The following is a 26,539-nucleotide window of genomic DNA, read 5'->3' on the forward strand; positions in this document are numbered from 1 at the left end:
CGTTCCAGGTGGGACATTTAGAAGTTGGAATAGGACAAGGAGAGGGTTGTCTGTCAATTAACCTCTTCCCCAGCTCTAGCCCGACATCACAGTGTGCTAGGCCAAGTTACAAGCTATGGAGACTGGAGAGACTATAAATTATGACCAAAGAGAAACATCTGAAGTGAGAAAGAGATTTGAGCGGAGATGGAGAGTTTGAGCTGAATTTTGGCAGACATGTTCATATGACATGATAAAAAAGGGTAGTGGTTCACACAGTGACAGAGGTCTGATGCTAGGGTGGGACAATTAGGCATGGATGACTAGAGATTACTCACCAAGGGAGGGGTCAGCGGTTGGATGGGAGATAATTAAAGGGTTGAAGATAAGTCATTGAAGTGCTGTCATCTGGAGTTGGTCCAGACAACAATCACACTCTCACATACACACACACTAAATTAAACCAATATCAACACAAACTGAAGTGGTTTTCCTCTGTTCCCCGGACGCCGAAGACGTGGATTAAGGCAGCCCCCTGCACCTCTTTTTCAGAGGGGTTGGGTTAAATGCGGAAAACATTCAGTTGTACAACTAGGTATCCCCCTTTTCTTTCTGTTCGATAATAGATGAGTGGAGGAGGGTGGATAAACGGGATAACATAGCACTTTTCACAGAGGGGAGGAGGAGGATGGCTATGGGTTATGGCCAACCTTCAGCCTAACACAATACAAGGTCATTTAGCCCCTTTGGAACAGACCCAGAAAGAACACAATGCAAACAGAGAGAGGTAGTATTTGGATGAGAACAGTGTCACAGAGAGAGAAGAGAGGTAGAAGTTAGATGAGAACATTCAGTCACAAAGAGAAGGGTGGTGAAGCCTAGTGGTTAGAGCATTGGGCCAGTAACCGAAAAGTTGCTGGATCGAATCCCCGAGCTGACAAGGAAAAAATATGTAGTCATGCCCCTGAGCAAGGCAGTTAACCCACTGTTCCCCGGGCGCTGAAGACATGGATGTCGATTAAGGCAGCCCCCCGCACCGCTCTGATTCAGAGGGGTTGGGTGAAATGTGGAAGTTGAATACCTTTCAGTTGAATACATTCAGTTGGACAACCCTAGTAGTTGGATGAGAACATTCAGTAAGAGATGGAGAGGACAGAGTGAGAGGAGTATTTGGATGAGAACACCCAGTCACAGTGGGCCAAGGGCACACTGACAACATGAATGTGATCAGGGTTTATCCTGTTCTTTGCTGAAGAAGTAACTGTGCAGCTGGCAACAGAAGTCTGTAAGGGCCATCATCCTGGAACTGCCAACTATTATTATGGGTGGTAGTGTATGAGTGGTTGCAAAAGCTCTGACGAAGGCCTTGAGGCCGATGGGTAAAGCTTATTAAAGAACAGTGTTGAATACTAGCAAGAGCGGTGTGCAGGTTATTTTTTCTCATATTATTCAACTGTTACCATGCACCTGCAACAAAAATAGCTTGTGAAATTTGCTTGTGTAGGAGTGAGTGTTTGGTTCTAGCTGCTAGTGTTGCCTGAATTATTTGAGATAGGGAACATTTGACATAGTTAAGTTTGTTTGCCATATAACATTGGAACTTCATAAATCTACAGTAGCTTGTCAACATATCCTGAAGTGTTCAACTCTGTGATACGTCATCAATAAGTACTAGTACTAACACAAAACAAAGAATATTGAGCTCTTTATTAATTATTTCATATGTGCAATCTGTTGGTCTGTCAGATTACATTGTTTTACAAGTTTCAGTAGTATAGGGCATGTTGGCAAACCTCTTGAATTCTCATCATATAAAAGATGCAATGGCAGGTATAATAGAGATCTCATTACTGGTAAACCTGGTGGTTGAACTGAACACGTAAGAACCAGTCAAAAGCATCCAAACTCATCAAAACCAATTTTCGGTCTAAACCGTCCACAGGATAAGGTACAAAATGGAAGAAAATGTTCCATAACTGGCCGAAACAGCATTTAACTATCTGAACTTTAATTTTCCGTTGCTAAAAGTTTTGATAGTGTACCCCAATGAACACGACCCCGCTGTTAATTGTAAACAGTTTAGAGATGTGTAATGACATTTCCAGACAAGGGGTTGACTAGCTTGCCAACATGCCAAGAATACAATTGTAAAGTGCCGTACACAAACAGTGATACAGTCTCACTCGAGTTCCAAGAGAGTGGACCTTTGTGTGTGTATTGCCTTTCAATAGACATATTTCCAAAGATCTCAAACCCAATAATCAAAAAATAAATGCAGGTGAGTGATTGATTACCTTGATATTTCTTATCTTTTTCATTGATCAACTAGTCATTTCATTGGGTCATCATGGAAATTAGACATTTGAAACCATAGAATGAATGCCTTTGTTTTTTAGTATATTACTTTTAAGAAGTACACAATACAATAAATGTACATTGAATGATTCAAAAGGAGTATTATATTCACAACCCTTTTTCATCAATACATAATAACATGGGTTTAGCGACTGTGGTGCTACACATACTATGTCCCAAATGGCACCACATTATTCCCTATATAGTGCACTACTTTTGACCAGGGTCCATAGGGCTCTGGTAAAAGTAACACACTATTTGGGAATAGGGTGCCATTTGGGACGCAGACATAGTTCTCCTCAGTGCACATCCACACTACAGAAACATCACAGACAAACGGTCACCATTTTATGAACTCTACATTGGCCCGAGTTCAGATAGAAATATCATATAGAACAGTTCTGTCATGTTAGAACTGATTGGCGAATCGAGACAGATCTATTCTGTGTCACTGCATTTCTATCTGCACCGTCACATTCTTTACGTTTCATCTCACGGAATACACCCCTGGACTTCTTCCAAAATGGCACACTTTTCTCTATATAGTGCACTACTTTTTTACCAAAGCCAGTGCACTAAATATGGAATTAGTCTGCCATTGGGATATAGACAAGAGCTATCTCCACCTTCTGGCAAGTAAGGTCATAAATGCTACTTGAGTGTATGGATTCTTCTATCCGTTCTAGAGGATAGATGGGATATCTATTTAAGGGAATGTGTCTGTTTCAGGCTTTCGGTTAAGCGCGAAGCCTGGACTTCAGAGGCTAGTGTGTGTCTAATTAATTGGTCACTCATTTCTTGATTTAATCTGGGGCAGCCCTTCTTCAAACAGAAGACTGTGGTAAACATAACCAACATTTGCACACATTTTCTCTCACTGAAACTAAAAACCATCTAATAAAACATGGAAAGATTCAATTATTTTCTGTCACAGTATTAGACAGACATTCCCTTACATAATGCAAACACATTCTCACTCGTTCGTATGATCTCCTCTTCCCACTTAATAGCAATTTGAGTAATACATATGTCATTCCTACGCTTAGCACACAGAGATAGGAGAGAGAGAAAGACAACCATGAGGGCCTGGTGGTCTTCATCCCTGACTTTAGTGAGCATCCATGACCTCACTAGGATTTTTATTTTTTCCTCTACTTCCCTCAAACCAAAGGTCAAAGGGTCAGGCAGTTGTCAGTCTGCCCTCCGTCATACGTCAGGAAGCACTTTACAAAAGTCATCTGTGTAAATCAGAAATACACATTAGATAAACTGCTTATTTATGGTTAAGCAGAGTGGTATCAGAGAGACACCCCCCAATAGCCAACCCTCTGATAGAGAAGTTAACAGGGTCCTCCATCTTGGGGTGCTAGGGAGCTGACAGGACTGTAGTGGGTGGGTTGTCCCATAGTAAAGCTTAGTCCAGGGTGCTCTGCCGATCCAAAATGTAGCAAGTTTCCCAACAGACTTTCCTACCGACTCTTCTTCAGAAGTTTGGAGTGTCCCTGGAAAAGGCAGGAGGGGTTGAGTTACATATAACGCATGGTAAACCAAGACTCAATACATTTTTCAATGAACATTAAAGCGATAAAGCAAAAGCGCTAGTCCTCGTATCAACACTTCTGTTTTGGTACTGTAATCTGGAGATCGGAATGGCATTTTTTGAATAAGATTGTGGTGTTAGTACGTGACCAGTGATCACTCATGAAAGAAACCACATGAATGAGTCTGGACTTTGAAACATTGTTAGTTCCATTCTAGAGTTTCACTCACAGCTAATCATGTCATCGGTTTATTTCTTTACACTTGGATTGTATTCAGGTTGAATAGGCTTGTGTCAGCACTTGGCAGCCACCATTCACACACAATAGCTTGGGTTGATGAAATCCATACCCTCAGAACGTATACACACACCTCATCTCAGAAGTGTTTTAAGAGAAGTGGGTTTTAACAGAAGGCCTCTTCCTTGACTTCAACAGCCCAGCAAAACAGTAATGAATTTCTCAGATGTCAGACTGACTCCAGCAGGTGCTTTTCCTATCAGACCCTGCTGTGCCGACCCTGCTGTGCTCCCCCCTTATCCCCCACTGGCACATCCCAGCTCCCCTCAGAATGGATAGTAGTTTGTTACTGGGTTATGTCTATTTCAGCATAACCTGACCTAGTACTGCTTATGTTGCTGTGTGGGCCAGTGAGTGAAGTGTTTTATTGAACCTTAACTTATCAAGGTTAGTCTCAATGAGATCAAATCTGTTTTGAAAGAGAGACCTCATCAATTTAGTAGCAGTAGACAGAGTATGTAGGAAGTGAGGAATGTGTGAGGTGACTCTTTACTTTGCTGCCCAGTTTGAGTGTGTCGATCTCCTCTCTCTGTTTGCTGAGAGTCTCGTTCATGCTGCACAGGTGGTCACTCATCATACTGAGCTGTTCCTTGTAACTCCTCTTGGTCGTGGCCAGTTCATCCTGAAAGACAAGGAACATGTTGTGGCTAGGTAGAGCCAATATGTTTATTTAAAAAATGTCCAACTTTATATTCATAATCTCCAGCACCACCCAAACATCAACATATGTGAAAATGATGTCTTGTAGTAAAAAAAAAATAGAGGAAAATGACAACCAAATTTATCATCCTCTTTTTTACTACAAAACAGAAACGCGCAATTTTCACATGAGGTGGTGCTGGAACTGAATATGAAGTTGAACATTTGTATATTTGTTTTTAAGGTTAAAGTGAATATGCCATGTTTACTGAATACATGGGAATCCTACTTTCTAAATCCTACTTAAAAAAGAAAAAGGTCAGAACAAATATACATAATAAACAACAAATATCAATGTAATAAATTATAAAGCTGATTGGATATGGGATATGCTGGTTTCTTTCAGTCAGGCAGTTAGACAACAGATGTCGTTTACCTGGAGACGTGTGATGTTCTGATTGGCCAGTTTGATCTCCTCCGTCAGAGTCTCCCGTGACTTCTCTGCGATAGCCAGACGCTTGGCCAGGGCTCGACACTGAGGGTGGGAAGTTACAACACAGGAGATAGAGAATAAACAACCCTACAAAATATAACATATCCACAGATGATCACTTCAACGAATGGGATGCTCTTCACTAAAACTATTTAAATATAGGCCTACATGATGTCTGGGTATGAACTGAACGGACCCTGCGATAGTAAAGTTTGACTTTGTGGGAGATTCTAAGTCACTACTTCCAGTTCCCCATCTATCATGAGGAATCATACTGCCGTGATGCATAGCACGGAGGGTTGACATGTGACAGTAAGTCAATACTACATACTAACGCCACATGGCTATCTTTTGATTTGGTTAACTATAGCATAACAACTTATTTCATGCCAATGTAGATACATAGAAAATATATAAATATATATAAAAAAAATATTAAAAAAGTAACAATTCTGGAACCGGGAACACCAGTGTAAAAATGTAATGATTTCCCTGTGAGCACACCTGTGTCCGTCCAGCCGGAAATACAGGATGGAATAGAAAGAGCGGATCGAGAGAACCGAAAGAGGAAGAGAAAAGACAAAGTTGTCTACTTAGGGAAACAAGGTTTGACTACAGTATAGTCAACTGTTGCCGTTTCCATTTCCCTTGGAACAAGACGTATAGGACTGAAGTAGGTAACCGAAATAGCAGCAGGAACATATACACATGTACAGTGCCTTCGGAAAGTATTCAGACCCCTTGACTTTTTCCACATTTTGTTATGTTACAGCCTTATTCTAAAATGGATTACACTTTTTTTAATCCTCAGCAATCTACACACAATACCCCATAATGACAAAGCAAAAACTGTTTTTTAGAAATGTTTGCAAATGTATTAAACATAAACAAATACATAACTATTCAGACCCTTTGCTATGAGACTGATATTGAGCTCAGGTGCATCCTGTTTCCATTGATCATCCTTGATGTTTCTACAACTTGATTGGAGTCCAATCAAGTTATAAACTTGTTTTTTCATTGTCATTATGAGGTATTGTGTGTAGATTTGAGGGGGAACATTTTAGAATAAAGCTGTAACTTAATGTCAAGGTGTCTGAATACTTTCCGAATGTACTGTATGTATTAGAGGAAGGAAGACATGAGGGGAAATGGTTTAGTAAGTAACTGTACAACTAGTAAGTTAGTCTTCTGTATAGCAGCGTCTAAATTGAGCGCACATGTGACTTGGTTCCCCATATCTCTCCCCAGTATCCACCAACAAAATAAGATCTACACATCCTTTTACATTCAATAGGAAATAATAGTTCTGTGTTTATGAATGGGAATTAGATCCAGTATCTCACCTCAGCATGGAAGTTAACCGCCTTGCTGTCAGAGACCTGTAGCTGTGTGGTGAGCTCTCCTACTCTGGCCATGTAGTGAGTCTTAATCAGCTGTTCTCTGGACTCCTCGTCTCCCACCTGTAAGCACACAGAGAGGACAACAACTTTACATGAAATTGCTCTTACACCGGTGTTGTAATTACACTAGGAATAGTTGGGTCAAGAAGAACAAGACAAACTTACATCCTCGTTGGTAGGAGTTGTGGTTAACATGCCAACCTGATGAGATGAAAAACACAGTTAGATACTCACTCCCTATGAGAATTGAGAAAGCTATAAAAATTGAACCAAGCCTGGTCCCACATCGGTTTCTGTCATCTTGCCAACTGCCATGGTCATTTTTGGCTATACAGCACAAACAGATCTGGGCCCAGGCTAATAAAACTCACTGAAATCCAACTACAGGCCCCTAATGGTATCTGAAACTGGACCTGCAAGGAATTGAATTTATAGACACCTGTGAATGAAGAGTTTAGCTGGTTGTTAATGACAACCGTGTCCAGTTAGTGACTAGCATGGTGCTAGCCAGGTCCCAGATTTGTTTGTGCGATCTTGACAACGCAGATAGATCTGGGACCAGATTAAGTGGGTGTATCCTGGACATTGAGTATGCTATTAAAATACAGGCATTATGAAACAAGGAAGCTGGTGCCTCCCAATAATATTTATTTTCTCATGAGGTGTACTCTCGTTCACTACTATAGGGCTCCAGAGTGGTGCAGCAGTCTAAGGCACTGCATCTCAATGATAGAGGCGTCACTACAGACCCTGGTTCGATTCCAGGCTGTATCACAACCGGCCATGATTGGGAGTCCTATAGTGCGGCGCACAATCGGCCCAGCGTCGTCTGGGGTAGGCAGTCATTGTAAATAAGAATGTTCTTAACTGACTTGCCTAGTTAAATAAAGGATTAAAAAAATATATACATTTAAAAATTAAAAAGCATTGAATTTGTGGAGGCATGGGCTCGAGGTAGTTTCCAACATATTCCTTATACCCATAATTTACTTTCAAATCAGAGAAGGGAAATGAACAAGTGCACACCTTGGGCCAAAGGAGAGATAATTGGAACTTAACCATACACTGATAACACAACCGCCTTCACTGAAGCCAAAACACTCAAATGCATGTTACGGCTGCTCCCACGAGGATGTGTCGGACTCATTTTGTGGGCAAGGGGAGGTTTGTAAAGGGAGGAATGATGTCCCTAGATTTAATCTCACGTCATGCCAGTCTCACGCAACTGCAAAGTAGTATTGTTAAGAATGAGGATGAAGACAAATTCAATCACTGTTGAAGAAAAATAAGGTCGCAAAATTCCGGACAGTTTCCAAAAGTTACCAGTTTTCCTGAAATCCCTTTGAGGATTCTTGCAGCCGTAAAGAAAAAACAAGAGTGAAGATGTATCTACCAGACTGTTGCTTAGCATAGCCTCCTTCCCTGCTCCTCTCTCCTCCACCTCGCCGTCCTCCAGGCTGGTGAGGGCTGGGCTGCCCGGGGCCTGGCCCAGGGAGTGGGCTGGGCTGCTGCCTCCTCCCAGGGCAGAGGAGAGCTGTGTCTCCAGGTCATGTATGCGTTGGCTCTCCTTCTCCAGCCTCACCCTGCCCAGCTGGGCCTCCAGTAGCCAGTGCTCCTTCTCCTGCTCCAGACGAGCAATCTTCTCCTGGCTCGCCACCACCTGGGGTGATAGAGGAGGGGACACAGAGGAAAATGGAGATGTGGAGGAGATGACACAGAGGAGAGGACACAGTGAGGAGAGGTGGAAAGAAGAGGAGCGAGTTGGTAAGAGGACTATACTTCTCTAACACACTTACTAAGTCAGTAACCAAATGGGTTACCTTGAGCATTATAAAGAGTCAGACGTGTGTACTGACAGACTGAAGGGTAGAAGGGAAGAGAGGAGCGTGGAAATACAAACAATACCTGTTGTGTGAGTCCCTCTCTGCTCTCTGTAGAGCTAGTTAGAACACGGCGATGCAACAGGGCCTCTCTGTATGGAACAGTCTCTGGTCTGGGCTGGATACACAGACAGGAGTCAAATACACGCTGTTATACTGAACCACAGCATCGTTGTTAAGGGGATGTTCCACTGTTTGCTTTAGGCAGCCTGGATTGGCGTGCCAGATGGGGCAGGATTTACACTTAAGACTATTTTATTGGTTCTATTTGGCTAGACAAGCTTAATTGAACACAGCTGAATGATGTTTAAAATAGTATTTTAACCCAAGTCTGTGAAGGTGACATGACCAGCAAAGCTACTGACCTTTCTGATGGCATGCATGTAGTCAGAGGCCTTCTTCTTGTTACCCAGCATGCTCTCTGCCTGCAGGGGGTTGAGTGCCCCGGCCCCCCCTCTTGGACTGTAGCCTGTCGAAGACGTGAAGAAATCCAGGTTGTTGCTGAAGAACGTCGCAATCTGTAGAAAAACAGTACAGAATGAATATTACGGTAAGACTTATCATCCAGGTATAGACACTAATTCTTTATCATTTGTTTTAAGGAAGTATAAGCTTTATAAAAGGTGGTGAGCCATATACATGGTCTTCTAGGCCTATATGTTGTAATCCACACCGCTATTTCAATATCACGGAGCAACAATGTCATAGAATATATGTTTTCAATCTGTCAATATTGTATACGCATCAATGAGGGTGAAACAGGTGCAATTAAACAAACTAATGTGAAAGGAGTACATACAATCTTTTGTCATGATTACTTCACTATACACAATGCTTAAACCCACAACACCAAGTCAAACTTTCCTATACACACACTTATCCAATACAACTACATCTCTGTTCCTTTAAGTAGGTCAGTGGAAGGGATTGACAGAATAGACAGATTTCTAACACACACACTCCCACTACAACTTTTAACTATATGACGAGTGCCTTGCTCCTCTTTTTTTACACTCCGACTACTGTTAACCAAGTTCCTATTACTTTTTTATTTAACATGGCCAGGTGGCCTGGGTGGGCGGAGTTTGCACATTTTAGACCACCTAGGGCACCAGGCCATTCAAAACAACTCGCCCACTCAGATCACCTCATAGTAAACATCCTTCCTTCAGAACTCTGCAACCAGCCAGCCCAGAGCATTCCATCCCTGTTCTTCCACAACAACATAGAACAGTAGTCCACCTCTCATACCTCAAACAAACAGTCGGTCTGTGTCTGGTGCATTCATCAGCCAGGCAGCAGTAGAGACTAAAAACATGCCTTTTACTATTATAACTATAATACCAAAAAATAATCAGTATGGTTATTACAGTTATAACAGTAACATATCTACTTCCTCTACATACAATCAGTTGGTACGGTCGTGGTTTCAATTCCCGCAAGGCTCTGATACGTATAGTACAAACGTATCCACTCACTGTACGGTCTCAGTTTCAAAGCCCCTATCGCCGACCCCTTTTACCTCGGGTACACAGCTGTAATGCTCTGATATGGTGCAGATCTGTGAAAAAAATCCCTCCTGCCCCAACTAAGCCCTTCCTTATTAGTGGTCATGTATTGTAAACGACCAATCCTCACGGTCGATGAGCCAGATACCAAGGCAGTTGCTACAATTGCTTAAACTCATCATTTGTAAAGAAAATAGCAAAAATAGGGACCACAATGGAAATAAGTCCGATGTCATTGACTATTCTCGGGAAGTAAAAAAATAGTCTTATTTTTTTACTGACAAACATCAATCAATATTTTCTCATGTTACCCAACCTATGAAACTGTGAAAATGGCAACCAAAACAACAGCGGCTCTGTCAGTGCACTTGTTTGCTGGGGCCAGTTGTGTCCATTTAGACACAGATGTTGTGATAACAGATAGGGCCAGGAATTGCCAGGGAACTCGCGATACGATATTACCACCATACTTCGGTGTCCATACAATATATACTGCAATTTGATGTTCCAAACATATTGCTCATTTATACGTCTGCTGCAGAGACAAGAGAAAATGTGTTTGGATCAATCATGGAAATAAGTGTTGAAAACATGTTGGCTCACTATTTAAAAATAAGATCGAGAACAAGGATGATTTGATGACAGCTGAATTGATAGAATATCATCCCAAAATAATATTGCGATATGTAACTGCATCTATTTTTTCCCCCCAATCACTAATACATACCCAGTGTTTCTATAGCGGTAAATGGTCCTACCTTGCCGGTGCTGCTGGTGAGGGAGCCCAGGGAAGCCAGCAGACACTCATTAGTAGTGCGGAGCTTCTGAGTGATTGTAGACAACTCCTGTTCCAGACTGGCCTTCTGGCTGTAATGAGTAGACATCTCTGTAGAGACAGAGGGATTTAGCTTATACATACAAAATAATCTCCACACACAAAGGAAGGAGACCAACAGTTAAAGGATGGCACAGGGGGCTTACACTGTTATTGGTTCCATTTTATTTGAAGCCTGCAGGTATATTGCTTTATAACAGTTAAGCTTAGACATCTCTACAGAACACAGAGGAAGGACAGTGTGGCTTGAACATTAGTCTATAAAAACAGACAAAATAACAATTTCTAGTAAAAAAAAAAGGTTTCACCTTTGACCGCATCGTGAAGGCTGTGTAGACAGGCCGCGAGCTGGGTGAAGACAGCAGAGGAACTGCTCTGGGGCATGGAGTCCTGTCGAACACCTGGAAAACAATTGCACACATGATTTTCCTCAAGTCCCACACTACACACTAGTAAGGCCAGTAAGCTGACATTTTTTATTTAATTTTTATTTAACTAGGAAAGTCAGTCTTCCGAGTGGCGCAGTGTCACTAGAGATCCTGGTTCGACTCCAGGCTCTGTCGCAGCCGGCCCAATTAGCCCAGCGTCGTCCGGGCTAGGGGATGGTTTGGCCGCTCGGGATATTCCTATCCCAACGGGCACTAGCGACTCCTGTGGCGGGCCGGGCGCAATGCACACTGACACGGTCGCCAGGTGTACGGTGTTTCCTCCAACACATTGGTGCGGCTGGCTTCCGGGTTAAGTGGGCATCGTGTCAAGAAGCAGTAAGGCTTGGCTGGATGGTGTTCGGCGGAAGCTTGGCTCTCGACCTTCACCTCTCCCGAGTCCGTAAGAGAGTTGCAGCAATGGGACAGGAATTTAACTACCAAATTGAATAACATGAAATTGGGGAGAAAAAGGGGTAAAAAAACAACAACTATAAAGTCAAATAAACTAGGCAAGTTAAGCAGTTAAGAAGAACAAATTCTTAGTTACAATGACGGCCAAACCCTCCACTAACCAGGACGACCCCGGCGTGCCACCCTATGGGACTCCCGATCACAGCCGGTTGTGATACAGCCCAGGATCTATAGTGACACCTCTAGCACTGTGATGCCTCAGATATAGAACTCCCGAGTGGCACAGCGGTCCCTCTCTCTCCTCACTAGGTAAAGCCAGTAGGATGATATACACTGAGTGTACAAAACATTACTCTTTCCATATCATAGACTGACCAGGTGAAAGCTATGATCCCTTATTGATGTTTCTTGTTCAATCCACTTCAAAACAGTGTAGATGAAGGGGAGGAGACCGGTTAAGAGGATTTTTAAGGCTTGAGACAATTGAGACTTGGATTGTGTACAGTATGTGTGCCATTCAGAGGGTGAATGGGGAAGACGAAAGATTTAAGTGCCTTTGAACGGGTTATGGTAGTAGGTGCCAGGTGCACCGGTTTCAGTGTCTCAAGAATTGGAACACTGCTGGGTTTTTCACACAACAGTTTCTCGTATGTATCAAGAACGGACCACCACCCAAAGGATATCCAGCTAACTTGACACAACTGTGGGAAGCATTAGAGTGAACATGGGCCAGCAGCCCTGTGGAACGCTTTCGACACCTTGTAGATTCCATGCCCCGATGAATTAAGGCTGGTCTGAGGGCAAAAAGGGGTGCAGCTTTTACACTCAGTGTAACTCACTAGGCAAGGCCAGTAGGCTGATGGCAATCAAAGATCATCTACAGGGCATTCAGAAGGTATTCCTAACCCTAGACTTTCTCAACATTTTGTTGTGTTACAGCCTGAATTTAAAATGGATTACATTTTGATTGTTACTGGCCTACACACAATATATATAATGTCAAAGTGAAAATGTTCACAAATTATCAATACACCCAGTCACTAGAAAGATACAGGTGTCCTTCCTAACTCAGTTGCCGGAAAATAAGAAAACCACTCAGGGATTTCATCATGAGGCCAATGGTGACTCTAAAACAGTTATAGAATATAATGGCTTTGATAGGAGAAAACTGAGGATGGATCAACATTGAAGTAACTCTGGAGTTGCCTACCAAGACAGTGAATGTTCCTGAGTTACAGGTTTGACTTAAATCTGCGTGAAATCTATGGCAAGACTTGCAAATGGTTGTCTAGCAATGATCAACAACCAATTTGACAGCTTGAAGAATTTTGAAAATAATACAAATTGGTAAATATTGGACAATCCAGGTGTTCAAAGCTCTTAAGAGACTTACCCAGAAAGATTATAACATGTATTGACTCAGTGGTGTGAATACTTACAGAAAACATTCTGAATTTCATTTTCAATAAATTTGCAAAAACATGTCTTCACTTTGTAATTATGGTGTAGTGTGTAGATGGGTGAGGAAAGAACATTATTTAATACATGTTGAATTCAGGCTGTAACAACAAAATGTGGAATAAATCAAGGGGTATGAATACTTTCTGAAGGCACGACCTTGACAAGATATTTGACCGTCTGCTCTACCAATGTGAATAAATATCCGCAAAGGACAAAGGCAGGCGGGAGGAGACGGGAACATCCTAGACATTTACATTTAAGTCATTTAGCAGACGCTCTTATCCAGAGCGACTTACAAATTGGTGAATTCACCTTCTGACATCAGTGGTACAGGCAACAGACAATGAGAGGGCAGATATGCATGTGAACATGCACAACCCCGATATAAAATATTTTTCTCAAAGCTGCTGGGATGCCACGTGCATTCTCTTATATCAGTACATTTGTAACAACTTCTATTCTACCAAATAAGCCTTGCTTAACAAAATTCGACACACTTCTAGGCTTGAGTGGTATACCGGGGTATTTTCGAAAACCAACTGTATGATGTTCAATACCATCCCCCAAATATTTTTGTTTCTTTTTCATTCACAAAAATCCTATTGAGCCAGTCACATAGTTTGTTTACAAAGATCATATGGAGCAAACTGGTGTTTTAAACTTACGTTTTGTGTTACGATGTCCACTGTTGAGCAGCACAAGTGGTGATCAAGTTCCACTTGAAATTCCCTACTAAATATCTTAAACATAAGTTATCTAAATGCCAAATACATTTTCTCCATCTCAGGGTTGCAGCTATGCATTTGGTTTGCTAACCTGCTAGCTGGTTAGTGTGTGATGGTTAGTGTGCAAGTTCAAGCTTCTTGGCTACAGCAGTGAGTTGCCTTTTGAGACATTTGTAAAACTTTATGAGTTGGGTTATCTGTACTTGCATTTAGTTTATGTTCGCTTGTGCTTGTTAGCATTTAGTTAGCATCCAATATAGGAATTCACTAGTACTTTGTTAGCATGATATATATTTTTTATACTCTGAAAGAAATAGCACCCCTTCTGTGCACTGCTGGTAATACCGTATACCCAGGTATGGTACAGGAACTGTATGAAGGTATGGAAATCCACCCAACCCTAACACCCTCCATACTAAACAAATCCCACTTGGTCTGCTTCACGCTTTATTCTTGCGCTGACTGATTTTGGCGCAGTCAGTCCTCTCACTTCTATTCTTTGTGTTAACTCACTAGGTAAGGCCAGTAGGCTGATGTAGCTGTGTAGTTTGTCGAACAAAGAAGTGATTCTCTTCATGTCACTCTGCAGCTCCTGGTTCTTCGAGGTGAGAGAGGAGGTACACAGAGGAGTCCAGCACTCTTCCTCCAGACTGGTGAGGAGAAGAGAGGAGGAGAGGGTGAGACATCGGCTACAGTTACACAGGCAGCCCAATTCTGATATTTTCTTTTGACCAATTATCTGATGTGATTTGTCAAAAGACCAATTAGTAGGAAGAAAATATCAGAATTGGGCTACCTGTGTAAACGCAGCCATAGAGAAACACACACACTCAGAGGTGAGGGCTCAGGTACAGATAGGGGCCGTACTCTTCCTCCAGGTTAGGGAGGGGAAAAAGAAGAGGGGGATAGGGAGGAACACACACACATGCATGCATATAGTACACATTACCTAATGTAATGAGTACTGACCTTTTGAGCTGGTATGGTAGAATCTTCTGCAGAAAGTGGGTGTAGGAGGTGAAGTGATCGGCAAAGTCCTTGAGTTTCCCCACAGTCTCCAGCACTGTTACTGTGTCCTCTGTGATGCTCTGGTGTAGTTGCACTAGTCCTTCCTCCAGGGGGCGCACATAGGCTGCATTCTCATGTAGATACTGGGAGAACTGGGGAAAAGATTGGAGGAGAGTTCATCTTACCTACTTCAGCCAAAATCACTTATTGTATGTCACTATGGATAAGAGCAGGGGTGTCAAACTCAATCCACGGAGGGCCGAGCGTCTGCGGGTTTTTGGTTTTGCTTTCAATTAAGCCCTAGACAACCCAATGAGGTGAGTGCCTTACTAATTATCAAATCAAATTGTTTTTGTCACGTGCCGAATACAACAGACCTTAGCATGAAATGCTTACTTACAAGCCTTTAACCAACAATGCAGTTCAATAAAGAGTTAAGAAAATATATACTAAATAAACTAAAGTTAAAAAAAAATATAAAAACAAAATAACAATAGCGAGGCAGTTGATTAATTATTCATGGCTTGGGGGGGACATGGCGCTCTGGTACCGCTTGCCGTGCGGTAGCAGAGAGAATAGTCTGACAATTTTTTGGGGCCTTCCTCTGACACCGCCTAGTATATAGGACTAATTAGTGACCTTTAAATTCATCAATCAAGTACAAGGGAGGAGCGAAATCCCAAAGACACTCGGCCCTCTGGAATGAGTTTGACATGTATGGATAAGAGCATCTGCTAAATGACAAAAACAGGATGTTATGGCATAGACTGTGTATGTGTGTGTGTGTGTGTATCCCTGACCTTCTGGTTGAGTGGTGAGATGGGTTCGATAGAGGAGTCCAGAGGGTAGATGTGTACCCTCTGCTCTGTGTAGGAGTGGAAGTTTAACAGAGCAGCCACTATGTCCTGGACGAAGCCTAAGGCCTGACCAGCCACGTCTCGGGCCTTCAACTAGAGGACAGGAAAATGAGAAATTAGTACCAAAACTCTGGACCACATATCTACAATGACAATGTATGATGGAGCCCTAACTGTTCTATAAAATATGAGGAAAGCAACAATAATACAGGATCATGCTATAGTCCAGGGTTCCCCAACTAGTGGCCTGTGATTTGTTTTGCCCCCCCAAGTTCTCTTAGCAAAAACATTTTGGGACACAAGTCTAAAAACACCAGCAAATCAGTTCCAAGTGATTTTAATTTGGGAAATTAGTTCCAAAGTATTCCTACACACAATAGAGATATGTGGTCTGGGCCTTAAACTAACCTTCTGGTCCACCAGCCACTGTGGCAGACACATTTTTTTTTTTTTATTAAAAACAGACTGTGTATATACAGTGCCTTCGGAAAGTATTCAGAGCTCCTCTGTGGAGATGGGAGAACCTTCCAGAAGGACAACCACCTCTGCAGCACTCCACCAATTAGCCCTTTATGGTAGAGTGGCCAGACGGAAGCCATTCCTCAGTAAAAGGCACATGACAGCCCGCTATGAGTTTGCCAAAAGGCACCTAAAGACTCAAGACCATGAGAAAGAAGCATCTCTGGTCTGATGAAACCAAGATTGAACTATTTGGCCTGAATGCCAAGTGTCACGTCTGGAAGAAACCTGGCACCATCCCTACAGTGAAGCATGGTGGTGGCAGCATCATAATGTGGGGATATTTTCTGCGGCAGGGACTGGGAGACTAGTCAGGATCGAGACGAAGTTGAACGAAACAAAGTACAGAGAGATACTTGACGAAATCCTGGTCCAGAGTGCTCAGGACCTAAGACTGGGTGAAGGTTCACCTTCCAACAGGACAACGACCCTAAGCACACAGCCAAGACAACGCAGGAATGGCTTTGGGCATGGAGACCTGAAAATATGCCCATCCAACCTGACAGAGCTTGAGGGTCTGCAGAGAAGAATGGGAAAATCTACCTTGTAGCGTCATACCCATGAAGACTTGATGCTGTAATCACTGCCAAAGGGGCTTCTAACCACTATGGAATGAGCATGCTTTGTAATGTTTCTAAAACAACTGAAGTGATGTGGTATATTGCTCAATATTAGAAACATTTTTGTGACCCGAATATTTTAACCTAAATATCAGATGAGACATTTTCTCAACTGCTTAGTGACAGTGTGCCTGTGTGAGCTAGAGAATGTCTTCACTAGAAGTTGAAGTAAACTCCAACATTGAAAAACAACCTATCTTGTAAACAAAACGATGTAAATTGTCAAGAAACAAGGACAAAGTCTCACGAGTTGACTTTAGTAAATTAGACCAACTTGTATGCCTGTGCGCAGTGCTCCTAAAAATGTATCTTCAGCACTTAAATCACACTGCTCACAGCTCCCTACCCAGCATCATCGCTGCTCGTTGGGCGATGTGGGATATATATTGTAGGATTCTTAGTTCAACCCGCATTTAGAGGGTGTTCATATCAAACCTTGTAAGCAAGGTTAAAAAAATTTTTTTTTTTTACAATATATCAGTTTTGGCTTCCTGTGATCAATTTGCAGTCTATAAATAATTTGTAATTATGTTCTGGCCCGACCATCCAATCAAGAAAAAAATCTGATCTTGTTGATGATGCCTCCTATAGGACTTCCTCTCACCTGGTGTCGTCTGTTGTGTGGTGGAACGTTGAGACTGTTGTAGTCACTGAATTCTAGAGAAAAAGGGAGGGAAACTTAAAGGAGAGGTTGCGAGCAACGGCTCGCCAAACTACCTTCAAACTGCACGCAGAGACATACAAACGGTATCCATGAGTTCATCTGACTCTGGGTGCTTAATTGACAAAATCTTGCACTATGCCTTTAAAGCGCCGAATGGCGGCATGTCATAGGTCGGTCCTTCATTTAGCATGAAAACCATCTAAGGAGGAAAACAAGGCTCTGGTGGCATGGCATGACACACATTACACAGTGCTTCAGTTTTCCTCTTACAGCGTCAGTGAGATAGAAACATAATTCAATTTCATTAGTAGTTAGTACTGCATACATATATATGTGTGGGTGTCATGTCTTAGAATGGGAAGACATGCTCATAGATAAACCATCATCAGTGATGTTTCTACAAGGTTGTGTTCATTAGAACACACACACTGCAACAGAAAATGTATAATGAGCCGTTCATATTGGACAAATCCAGGTAGTCCATTACTCTTTCAGTCTGTTTTCTTCCTAATAAACATGATCTGGGTCAGTGAAATGTTGCATAGTACTCACTGGTGTCGTTGAAGGGCACTTTCTCTTGGATGACAATGCTGCTCTTTTTCACCTGTCTGCTGAGCTCTGACTGACACTTCCTCAACTGCTGCTGACTGGAAAGAGAGGGATGATTGTGAGAAGAAGGGAGGGTTGAGGAATCAGGAGATGGTGAATGACCACTCAGTGACCATATTAAATACTTTCCTCTCCGCATTATTACAACCCTCATTATTCCATCATGTTAACCACAAGTCCTCTACCAGATACATACAATCATTCTCCATCTACACTGAGTGTACAAAACATTAGGATCACCTGCTCTTTCCATGACACAGCTTTCACTTGGAGGCACCTGGTCAGCCTATGATCCCTTATTGATGTCACCTGTTAAATCCACTTCAAATCTGTGTAGACGGGGCCTCCCGAGTGGCGCAGCGGTCTAAGGCACTGCATCACAGCGCTAGAAGCGTCACTACAGATCTGTGTTTGATCCCGGGCTGTGTCACAGCCGGCCCCGACCGGGAGACGGCGCACATTTGGCCCAGCTTTGTCCAGGTTAGGGAAGGGTTTGGCTGGCTGGGATGATAGTAGGTGCTAGGTGCTCCGGTTTGAGTGCGTCAAGAACTGCAACGGGTTTTTCACGCTCAACAGTTTCCTGTGTGTATCAAGAATGGTCCACCACCCAAAGGACATCCAGCCAACTTAAACTGTAGGAAGCATTGGAGTCAACATGGGCCAGCATCCCTGTGGAACGCTTTGGACACCTTGTAGAGTCCATACCCCGACACATTGAGGCTGTTCTGAGGGCAAAATGCAGTGCAACTCAATATTAGGAAAATGTTGCTAATGTTTTTTAACACTCAGTGTAACTCACTAGGTAAGGCCAGTAGGCTGATCAAAGAGTATCTACAGGGCCTTCAGAAGCTATTCACACCCTTGACGTTTCCACAGTTTGTTGTGTTACAGCCTGAATTTAAAATGGATTACATTTTGATTGTGTGTAGGCCAGTGACAATACCCCATAATGTCAAAGTGGAAATGTTCACAAATTAAATAAAAAATGAAAATCTGAAATGTCTTGAGTCAATAAGTATTCAACCCCTTTGTTACGGCAAGCCTAAACTACATTCAGGAGTAAAAATGTGCTCAACAAATCACATAAGTTGCATGGTCTCACTGTGTGCAGTAATTATGTAAACATGATTTGTGAACGACTACCTCTCTGTACCCCACGCATACAGATAATTGTAAGGTCACTCAGTCCAGCAGTGAATTTCAAAAACAGCTTTACCCACAAAGACCAGGTTTTCCAATGCCTCGCAAAGAGGTCAACATGGGCCAGCATCTCTGTGGAATGCTTTCAACACCTTGTCGAATCCATGCCCAAACAAATTGAGGCTGTTCTGATGGCAAAAGGATTGCAACTCAATATTTGGAAGGTGATTCTAATGTTTTGTACACTTAATGTATATCTAACTGGTACATGTGTAGATGAGAACAAGTTTTTTACCATTCCTCTGTCCGAGCTCTGCACTCTTTAGCTTCCCTCTCCAGAGTCTGGGATTTCACCTGTAGGAGGACACAGAAAATAGCATCATGTATTACTATTCTATCATTTTACCAATAACAAAAGATTGAGTTGCCTTTGTTCAGTCGCTTCCCACTTGCCCTCATCCTCCTTCCAGCCGTCTCCCTCTCCATCTCACCTCTACTCAGACCTTGTCACTAACGTTTCTCAATAGTGTCCATGTAGTTGGAGGTGAGACATCCACTAGTCTCCACCTCCCCTCCCTCTCACCTCTAGTCTGGCCTTGTCACTCTGTAGTCTCTCAATAGTGTCCATGTATTTGGAGGTGAGTCCGTCCACTACGGCCTGGTGCTGTTCGTGGTCTCTCTCCAGCGCCTCCAACTGGACCTTCAGCTGAGACTCCTGCTGCCTGTGCTGCTCATCAGCCTCATAGAACTTAGAATAGAACATAACTTTGTCCAACCAAGGATTAAACATTTCTTTGTGCATCACCTTATAAGAATTCTAAAAATATCATAATTCTCAGACACACATTCTAGAACAGACCAGCACACAAAAACAACTGATCAAATACATTATGTAGTACACATATTCAAGCCAGTAGTCTTTGTAAACACTTGCCCATACATACAGTTGAAGTCGGAAGTTTACATACACCTTAGCCAAATACATTTAAACTCAGTTCTTCACAATTCCTGACATTTAATCCTAGTAAAAATTCCCTGTCTTAGGTCAGTTAGGATCAACACTTTATTTTAAGAATGTGAAATGTCAGAATAATAGCAGAGAGAATGATTTACTTCAGCTTTTATTTCTTTCATCACATTCCCAATGGGTCAGAAGTTTACATACACTTAATTAGTATTTGGTAGCATTGCCTTTAAATTGTTTAACTTGGGTCAAATGTTTCAGGTAGCCTTCCACAAGCTTCCCACAATAAGTTGAGGAATGGGCCAAAATTCACCCCTGACAGAGCTGGTGTACCCGAGTCTGGTTTGTAGGCCTCCTATCTCGGTTCTGCCCACAAATGTTCTATAGGATTGAGGTCAGGGCTTTGCGATGGCCACTCCAATACCTTGACTTTTTGTCCTTAAGCCATTTTTCCACAACTTTGGAAGTATGCTTGGGGTCATTGTCCATTTGGAAGACCAATTTGCACCCAAGTTAACTTCCTGACTGATGTCTTGAGATGTTGCTTCAATATATCCACATCATTTTCCATCCTCATGATGCTATCTATTTTGTGAAGTGCACCAGTCCCTGCTGCAGAAAAGCACCCCCACAACATGATGCTGCCACCCCCGTGCTTCACAGTTGGGATGGTAATCTTCGGCTTGCAAGCATCCCCCTTTTCCCTCCAAACACAACGATGGTCATTATGGCCAAACAGTTCTATTTTTGTTTCATCAGACCAGAGGTCATTTCTCCAAAAAGTATGATCTTTGTCCACATGTGCAGTTGAAAACCGTAGTCAGGGTTTTCTATGGTGGTTTTGGAGCAGTGGCTTCTTCCTTGCTGAGCGGCCTTTCAGGTTTGTCGATATAGGACTCATTTTACTGTGGATATAGATACTTTTATACCGGTTTCCTCCAGCATCTTCACAAAGTCCTTTGCTGTTGTTCTGGGACTGATTTGCACTTTTCGCACCAAGTACGTTCATCTCTAGGAGACAGAATGCGTCTCCTTCCTGAGCAGTATGACGGCTACGTGGTCCCATGGTGTTTATACTTGCGTACTATTGTTTGTACAGGTGAACGTGGTACCTTCAGGCATTTGGAAATTGCTCCCAAGGATGAACTACACTTGTGGTCTACAATTTCTGAGGCTGATTTCTTGTGATTTTCCCAGGATGTCAAGCAAAGAGGCACTGAGTTTGAAGGTAGGCCTTGAAATACATCCACAGGTACACCTACAATTGACTCAAATGATGTCAATTAGCCCATCAGAAGCTTCTAAAGCCATGATATCATTTTCTGGAATTTCCCAAGCTGTTTAAAAAGGCAGTCTACTTAGTGTATGTAAACTTCTGACCCACTGGAATTGGGATACAGTGTAAACAATTGTTGGAAAAATGACTTGTGTCATGCACAAAGTAGATGTCCTAACTGACTTGCCAAAACTATAGTTTGTTAACAAGAAATGTGTGGAGCGGTTGAAAAACTATTTTTAATGACTCCGACCTAAGTGTATGTAAAGTTCAGACTTCAACTGTATACAGTGCATTTGGAAAGTATTCAGACCCCTTGACTTTTTCCACATTTTGTTTTGTTACAGCCTTATTCTAAAATGGATTAGATTGATGAGGGGAAAAAAATATATCTACACACGATACCCCATAATGACAAAGTAAAAACATGTTTAGACATTTTAGCAAATGCACATACAAAATGTGAATAAAATATTTACATAAATATTCATACCTTTTACTCAGTACTTTGTTGAAGCACCTTCGACGGCGATTACAGCCTCAAATCTTCTTGGGTATGACGCTACAAGCTTGGCACACCTGTATTTGGGGAGGTTCTCCCATTATTCTCTGCGGATCCTCTCAAGCTCTGTCAGGTTGGATGGGGAGCGTCGCTGCACAGCTATTTTCAGGTTTCTGAGATGTTTGATCTGGTTCTCCCAGTCCTTGCTGCTGAAAAATATCCCCACAGCATGATGCTGCCACCACATTTCACTGTAGGGATGGTGCCAGGTTTCTTCCAGATGTGATGCTTGGCATTCAGGCCAAAGAGTTCAATCTTGGTTTCATCAGAGCACAGAATCTTGTTTCTCATGTTCAGTGTCCTTTAAATGCCTTTGGGCAAACTCCAAGTGGGCTGTCATGTGCCTTTTACTGAGAAGTGGCTTCCATCTGGCCACTCTACCATAAAGGCCTGATTGGTGGAGTGCTGCAGAGATGGTTGTCCTTCTGGAAGGTTCTCCCATCTCCAGAGAGGAACTTTAGAGCTCTGTCAGTGGCCATCGGGTTCGTGGTCACCTCCCTGAACAATGCCCTTGTCCCCCAATTGCTCACTTTGGCAGGCAGCAAGCTCTAGGAAGAGTCTTGGTGGTTCCAAACTTCTTCCATTTAAGAATGATGGAGGTCACTATATTCTTGGGGATCTTCAATGCTGCAGACATTTTTTGGTACCCGTCCCCCAGATCTGTGCCTCGACACAATCCTGTCTTGGAGCTCTACGGACATTGCCTTTGACCTCATGGCTTGGTTTTTGCTCTGAAATGCACTGTCAACTGTGGGACCTTACATAGACAACTGTGTGCCTTCCCAAATCATGTCATATCAACTGAATTTACCACAGGTGGTCTCCAATAAAGATGTAGAAATCTCAAGGATGATCAATGGAAACACCTGACCTCAATTTCAAGTCTCATAGCAAAGGGTCTCAATAATTAGGTAAATAAGGTATTACTGTTTTAATTCTAAAAACCTGTATTTGCTTTGTTATGATGGGGTATTGTGTGTAGATTGATGAGGATTTTTTTTAAACCCATTGTAGAATAAGGCTGTAACGTAACAAAATGTGGAGAAAGGGAAGGGGTCTGAATACTTCCCAAATTCATTGTATACACTCCCATGTCTCAGACACAGACATACCTGGATGTGAAGCCTCTCGTTCTCCTGGATCTTCTTCTGCAGGTCCTCATCAAACACACTCTGGGTCTGCTGCAAGCCCTGTTGGGAGGGGGAGTCCCCTTTGTTCTGGTGAAGAGAAAGTGTCTGAGATCGACTACACCGAATCACTGACCGACAAATCACCTTGCATCCCAAATTAATACTTATTATGTGATCGAGATGAGTGATTCTGCACTTCGCCTTCCTTAAACTGATCTCAAACATGATCAAAGGTAGAAGGAAAGCAAGGTAAGCCTGTCGAACTATGACATGTCTGATTGTGGGCTGCACCCGCCTCCCAGTCTAATATACTGCCATTTTAGCAGTTGCCTTTATCCAAAGCTGTAGTCATGCGTGCATACATTTTACGCAGGGGTGGTCCCGGAAATCGTCCCAACAATCCGGCCGTTGCAAGAGCCATGCTTTACCAACTGAGCTACAGTGGACCAGTGTCTGTCTCTACCTTGCTCTTCTTGCCCTTGGCCTCGCTGGCAGACAGTTCCTCTTGCAGCAGCTCTACTCTCTTAGCCAGCTGCTGGTTCCTGAAGGTGAGACTGTCCATCTCCTGCTCCACCTTCCTCAGGCTCTGTTCTCGCTGCTTCACCTGATCCTGTAGTGTCGGTGTGGAGGAGAAGACGCTCAGTGATTTTAAAGTATATCACCCAAAATTCCCAGGTTTTTCAGAATTCCTGGTTGGAGGATTCCCTTCCGGGTTATTTCCTCCAACCAGGATTGGAAATTGGAATTTTGAAACCCTATTCCAGAGGGCTCTGAATGGTTCTGTACCTTAAGAGAGGTGGAGCTGGCCTGCTCATCTACCACGCCTTTCTTCAAGACCTGGTTCTGTGCCCGGAGCTATGGAGACATGGGGAGTACAGACACTGAGCTGTAGGTCTACTGCAGACACACCACCTCTAAAGACCCAACTGGCCAAATGTACAGTATTGCCTCGGCCTTTGGCTTCTAAGCAAAGCAACATAGCTATTTTACGGATTTATTTTGTGTGAGACATATTGTTAAATCATCAAATATGGATAACTCCACTGCAATGCATGACTGCACTAACATTTCTGAAGGTTGGGTGAATGTTGCTGCTTATTGGGAAACTACACCCCATATTTAATGGAAAATAGAAATAACAGGATATTGGCCAGCGGGGAGCTATGGTTTTACAAGTCAGACAGGAAACACCATGCATTCCATTCACTGCCTGTCAACTGACAGTGTTGGTCAGGAGAATGGTTCTTATATTAACCAAAGCTAGTCAGTCTAACTGACTTATTTTAATAATGCCTAAAAAGGGTTTTTAGGATGGGTACTATTGACATGGATACCAATCCATTTTCTACCTAACGTATGATAGGGGATTTGAAGAACATGGCTGCCCGTGGTTTACTCAGGCAATGTAACATTGTATTGTTTAGAGAAGGGTGGCTTCTGTTCTGGCCTACCCTCCTCCCTTTGTCATAAAAGACAAACACATTGTGAGTGTCAGCTGACATATCAGGCAGTGACCAAGGCTAAATCATAGAATGAAGAAACCAACCAAATGTTCTACTATTGTTTTGATTGATTGACAGCAGTTAGCTACATCCCTTGCTGTACACAGTTCACGTTCATAGTGAACAGTGCAGTAAAGACACCAACTATTGCCTTTGATTATCAAACATAAATCAACCTATTAATGGGCTGCTCTCTCGATGCTTGACAATACACCCAGGAGGGTGACACACTAGTGAGTTGTGACACCCTGCAAAGGAACTTGATTGGAAACAGATTGAGCTAAGTAACTAGATACTTTGGACAGCACCTTTTATTTTTTAGGTTGGTGGAGGAGGAATAATGGTTCAGGCTATGCCCCTTAGTTCCAGTGAACGGAAATCTTAATGCTAGAGCATAAAATGACATTCTAGATGATTCTGTGCTTCCAAATTTGCAGCAACAGTTTGGTGAAGGCCCTTTCTTGTTTCAGCATGACAATGCCCCCGTGCACAAAGCGAGGTCCATACGGAATTGTTTTTTTTAGATCAGTGTGGAAGAACTTGACTGGCCTGCACAGAGCCCTGACATCAACCCCATCGAACACATTTGGGATGAATTGATAAACCGACTGCAAACCAGGCCTAATCGCCCAACATCAGTGCCGACATCACAAATGCTCGTGGCTGAATGGAAGCAAGTCCCGCAGCAATGCTCCAATATCTAGTAGAAAACCTTCCCAGAAGAGTGGAGGCTGTTATAGCAGCGAAGGGGGGCCCTCCATATTAATTCCCATGATTTTGGAATGAGATTTTCGACGAGCAGGTGTCCACATACTTTTGATAGTGTGCCTTGCACGTTAGTTAAAATGAATCAGCAATCGGATTAAATAGCCAAGAACTGTGGCTAACGATAGAGCAACAAATAACTGCTTACCTTTGAATACTCCAGGGCTAATTTGGTGTATTTCGCTTGCAGGTCTGCAGCCATCGCTTTAGGAAAAATAAAGCTAGTTAGCTGGATAACCAATATGTAATGGAATAGCTAGCTAACGCGAGAAAATAAACTGGCTAGTTACTGTAGCGCAGGTACACTGACGAGTTCGCTTGCCGTTTCTTTATCTGAATGACAGTTGGTGCAAGTGACTGATAAACAGTTTCATGCCATGTAGGAAGGGGGGATAGCTATTCTATCATCTGATTGAGTGGCAAAGCCGGATGTTATTCAGCTAGCTAGTAAGCTAACGATCCAGCAACAATAAATAAAAAAGCACTTCCGGGTCAGTGAATTTTCCAAATAAAAGTCCTCCACGTAATCGTAGAAAAGTATCAATAAACGGTATATTTTATTATATGAAAAATAATTGTATATAACTTAACAATGATTCATATTTGTTCTTATTTAAGTGACATTTGAACCACGAAAACATGTTTCAATGTCAAATAAAGAATAACACATTTCTGTATACAGTATACACATATAGCAATGCACATGAAAACTATCGAATGTGTGTCCATAAAACCAGGGTCTAGTCTACTCACTGGAGTCCCTAGAAAATAAATCAGGTGAGTTTGAACAAAAAGATAGGTCATAATAAGTGTTGCTGGACTTTTACTGTGGTCAAAAAGTGTAAAATGTGCTGGTCTAGTTCCAGGTCTTTCTGCAAAGTGTTCCAAGATGATGTAAAGGGAAACTATAACTACATGTAACTACAATCCTTTATAATTTATTTAACCAGAGGTCACACTGTGATTTA

General features: G+C 42.5%; 1 protein-coding gene across 2 annotated transcripts; it reads right to left on the reverse strand.

The window, feature by feature from the left end:
• Nucleotides 1-1,667: 1,667 nt before the first annotated feature.
• Nucleotides 1,668-26,027, reverse strand: LOC135523504 (protein phosphatase 1 regulatory subunit 21-like). 2 transcript variants are annotated; one of them, XM_064950242.1, is made up of 21 exons: nt 25,720-26,027; nt 24,091-24,159; nt 23,768-23,914; nt 23,287-23,391; nt 19,956-20,099; nt 19,668-19,726; nt 18,176-18,270; nt 17,564-17,616; nt 15,764-15,913; nt 14,925-15,115; nt 14,469-14,605; nt 11,239-11,331; nt 10,854-10,981; nt 8,953-9,105; nt 8,613-8,705; nt 8,101-8,367; nt 6,873-6,908; nt 6,651-6,767; nt 5,248-5,346; nt 4,666-4,794; nt 1,668-3,836 (listed from the first exon to the last, which is right to left on the reverse strand). In XM_064950242.1, the coding sequence occupies exons 1-21, from the start codon at nt 25,771-25,773 to the stop codon at nt 3,804-3,806; spliced, it is 2,352 nt and encodes a 783-aa protein (XP_064806314.1). In that variant the 5' UTR covers nt 25,774-26,027; the 3' UTR covers nt 1,668-3,803. The 2 variants fall into 2 exon arrangements, with proteins under 2 accessions (XP_064806314.1, XP_064806313.1); XM_064950241.1 differs by having other exon boundaries at nt 19,956-20,120.
• Between the last annotated feature and the right edge of the window lie 512 nt (nt 26,028-26,539).

The sequence above is a fragment of the Oncorhynchus masou genome, chromosome 31 (genome assembly GCF_036934945.1).
Source record: "Oncorhynchus masou masou isolate Uvic2021 chromosome 31, UVic_Omas_1.1, whole genome shotgun sequence".
Taxonomy (NCBI): domain Eukaryota; kingdom Metazoa; phylum Chordata; class Actinopteri; order Salmoniformes; family Salmonidae; genus Oncorhynchus; species Oncorhynchus masou.

Excerpts from the sequence above, each read along its gene's own strand:
- LOC135523504 (XM_064950241.1), bottom strand. The coding sequence starts at position 25,773 with ATGGCTGCAGACCTGCAAGCGAAATACACCAAATTAGCCCTGGAGTAT. Across the intron at positions 23,392-23,767 it reads CCAAGGGCAAGAAGAGCAAG|AACAAAGGGGACTCCCCCTC; the intron begins GTAGAGACAGAC and ends TCTCTTCACCAG. Across the intron at positions 8,706-8,952 it reads ACATGCATGCCATCAGAAAG|CCCAGACCAGAGACTGTTCC; the intron begins GTCAGTAGCTTT and ends CTGTGTATCCAG.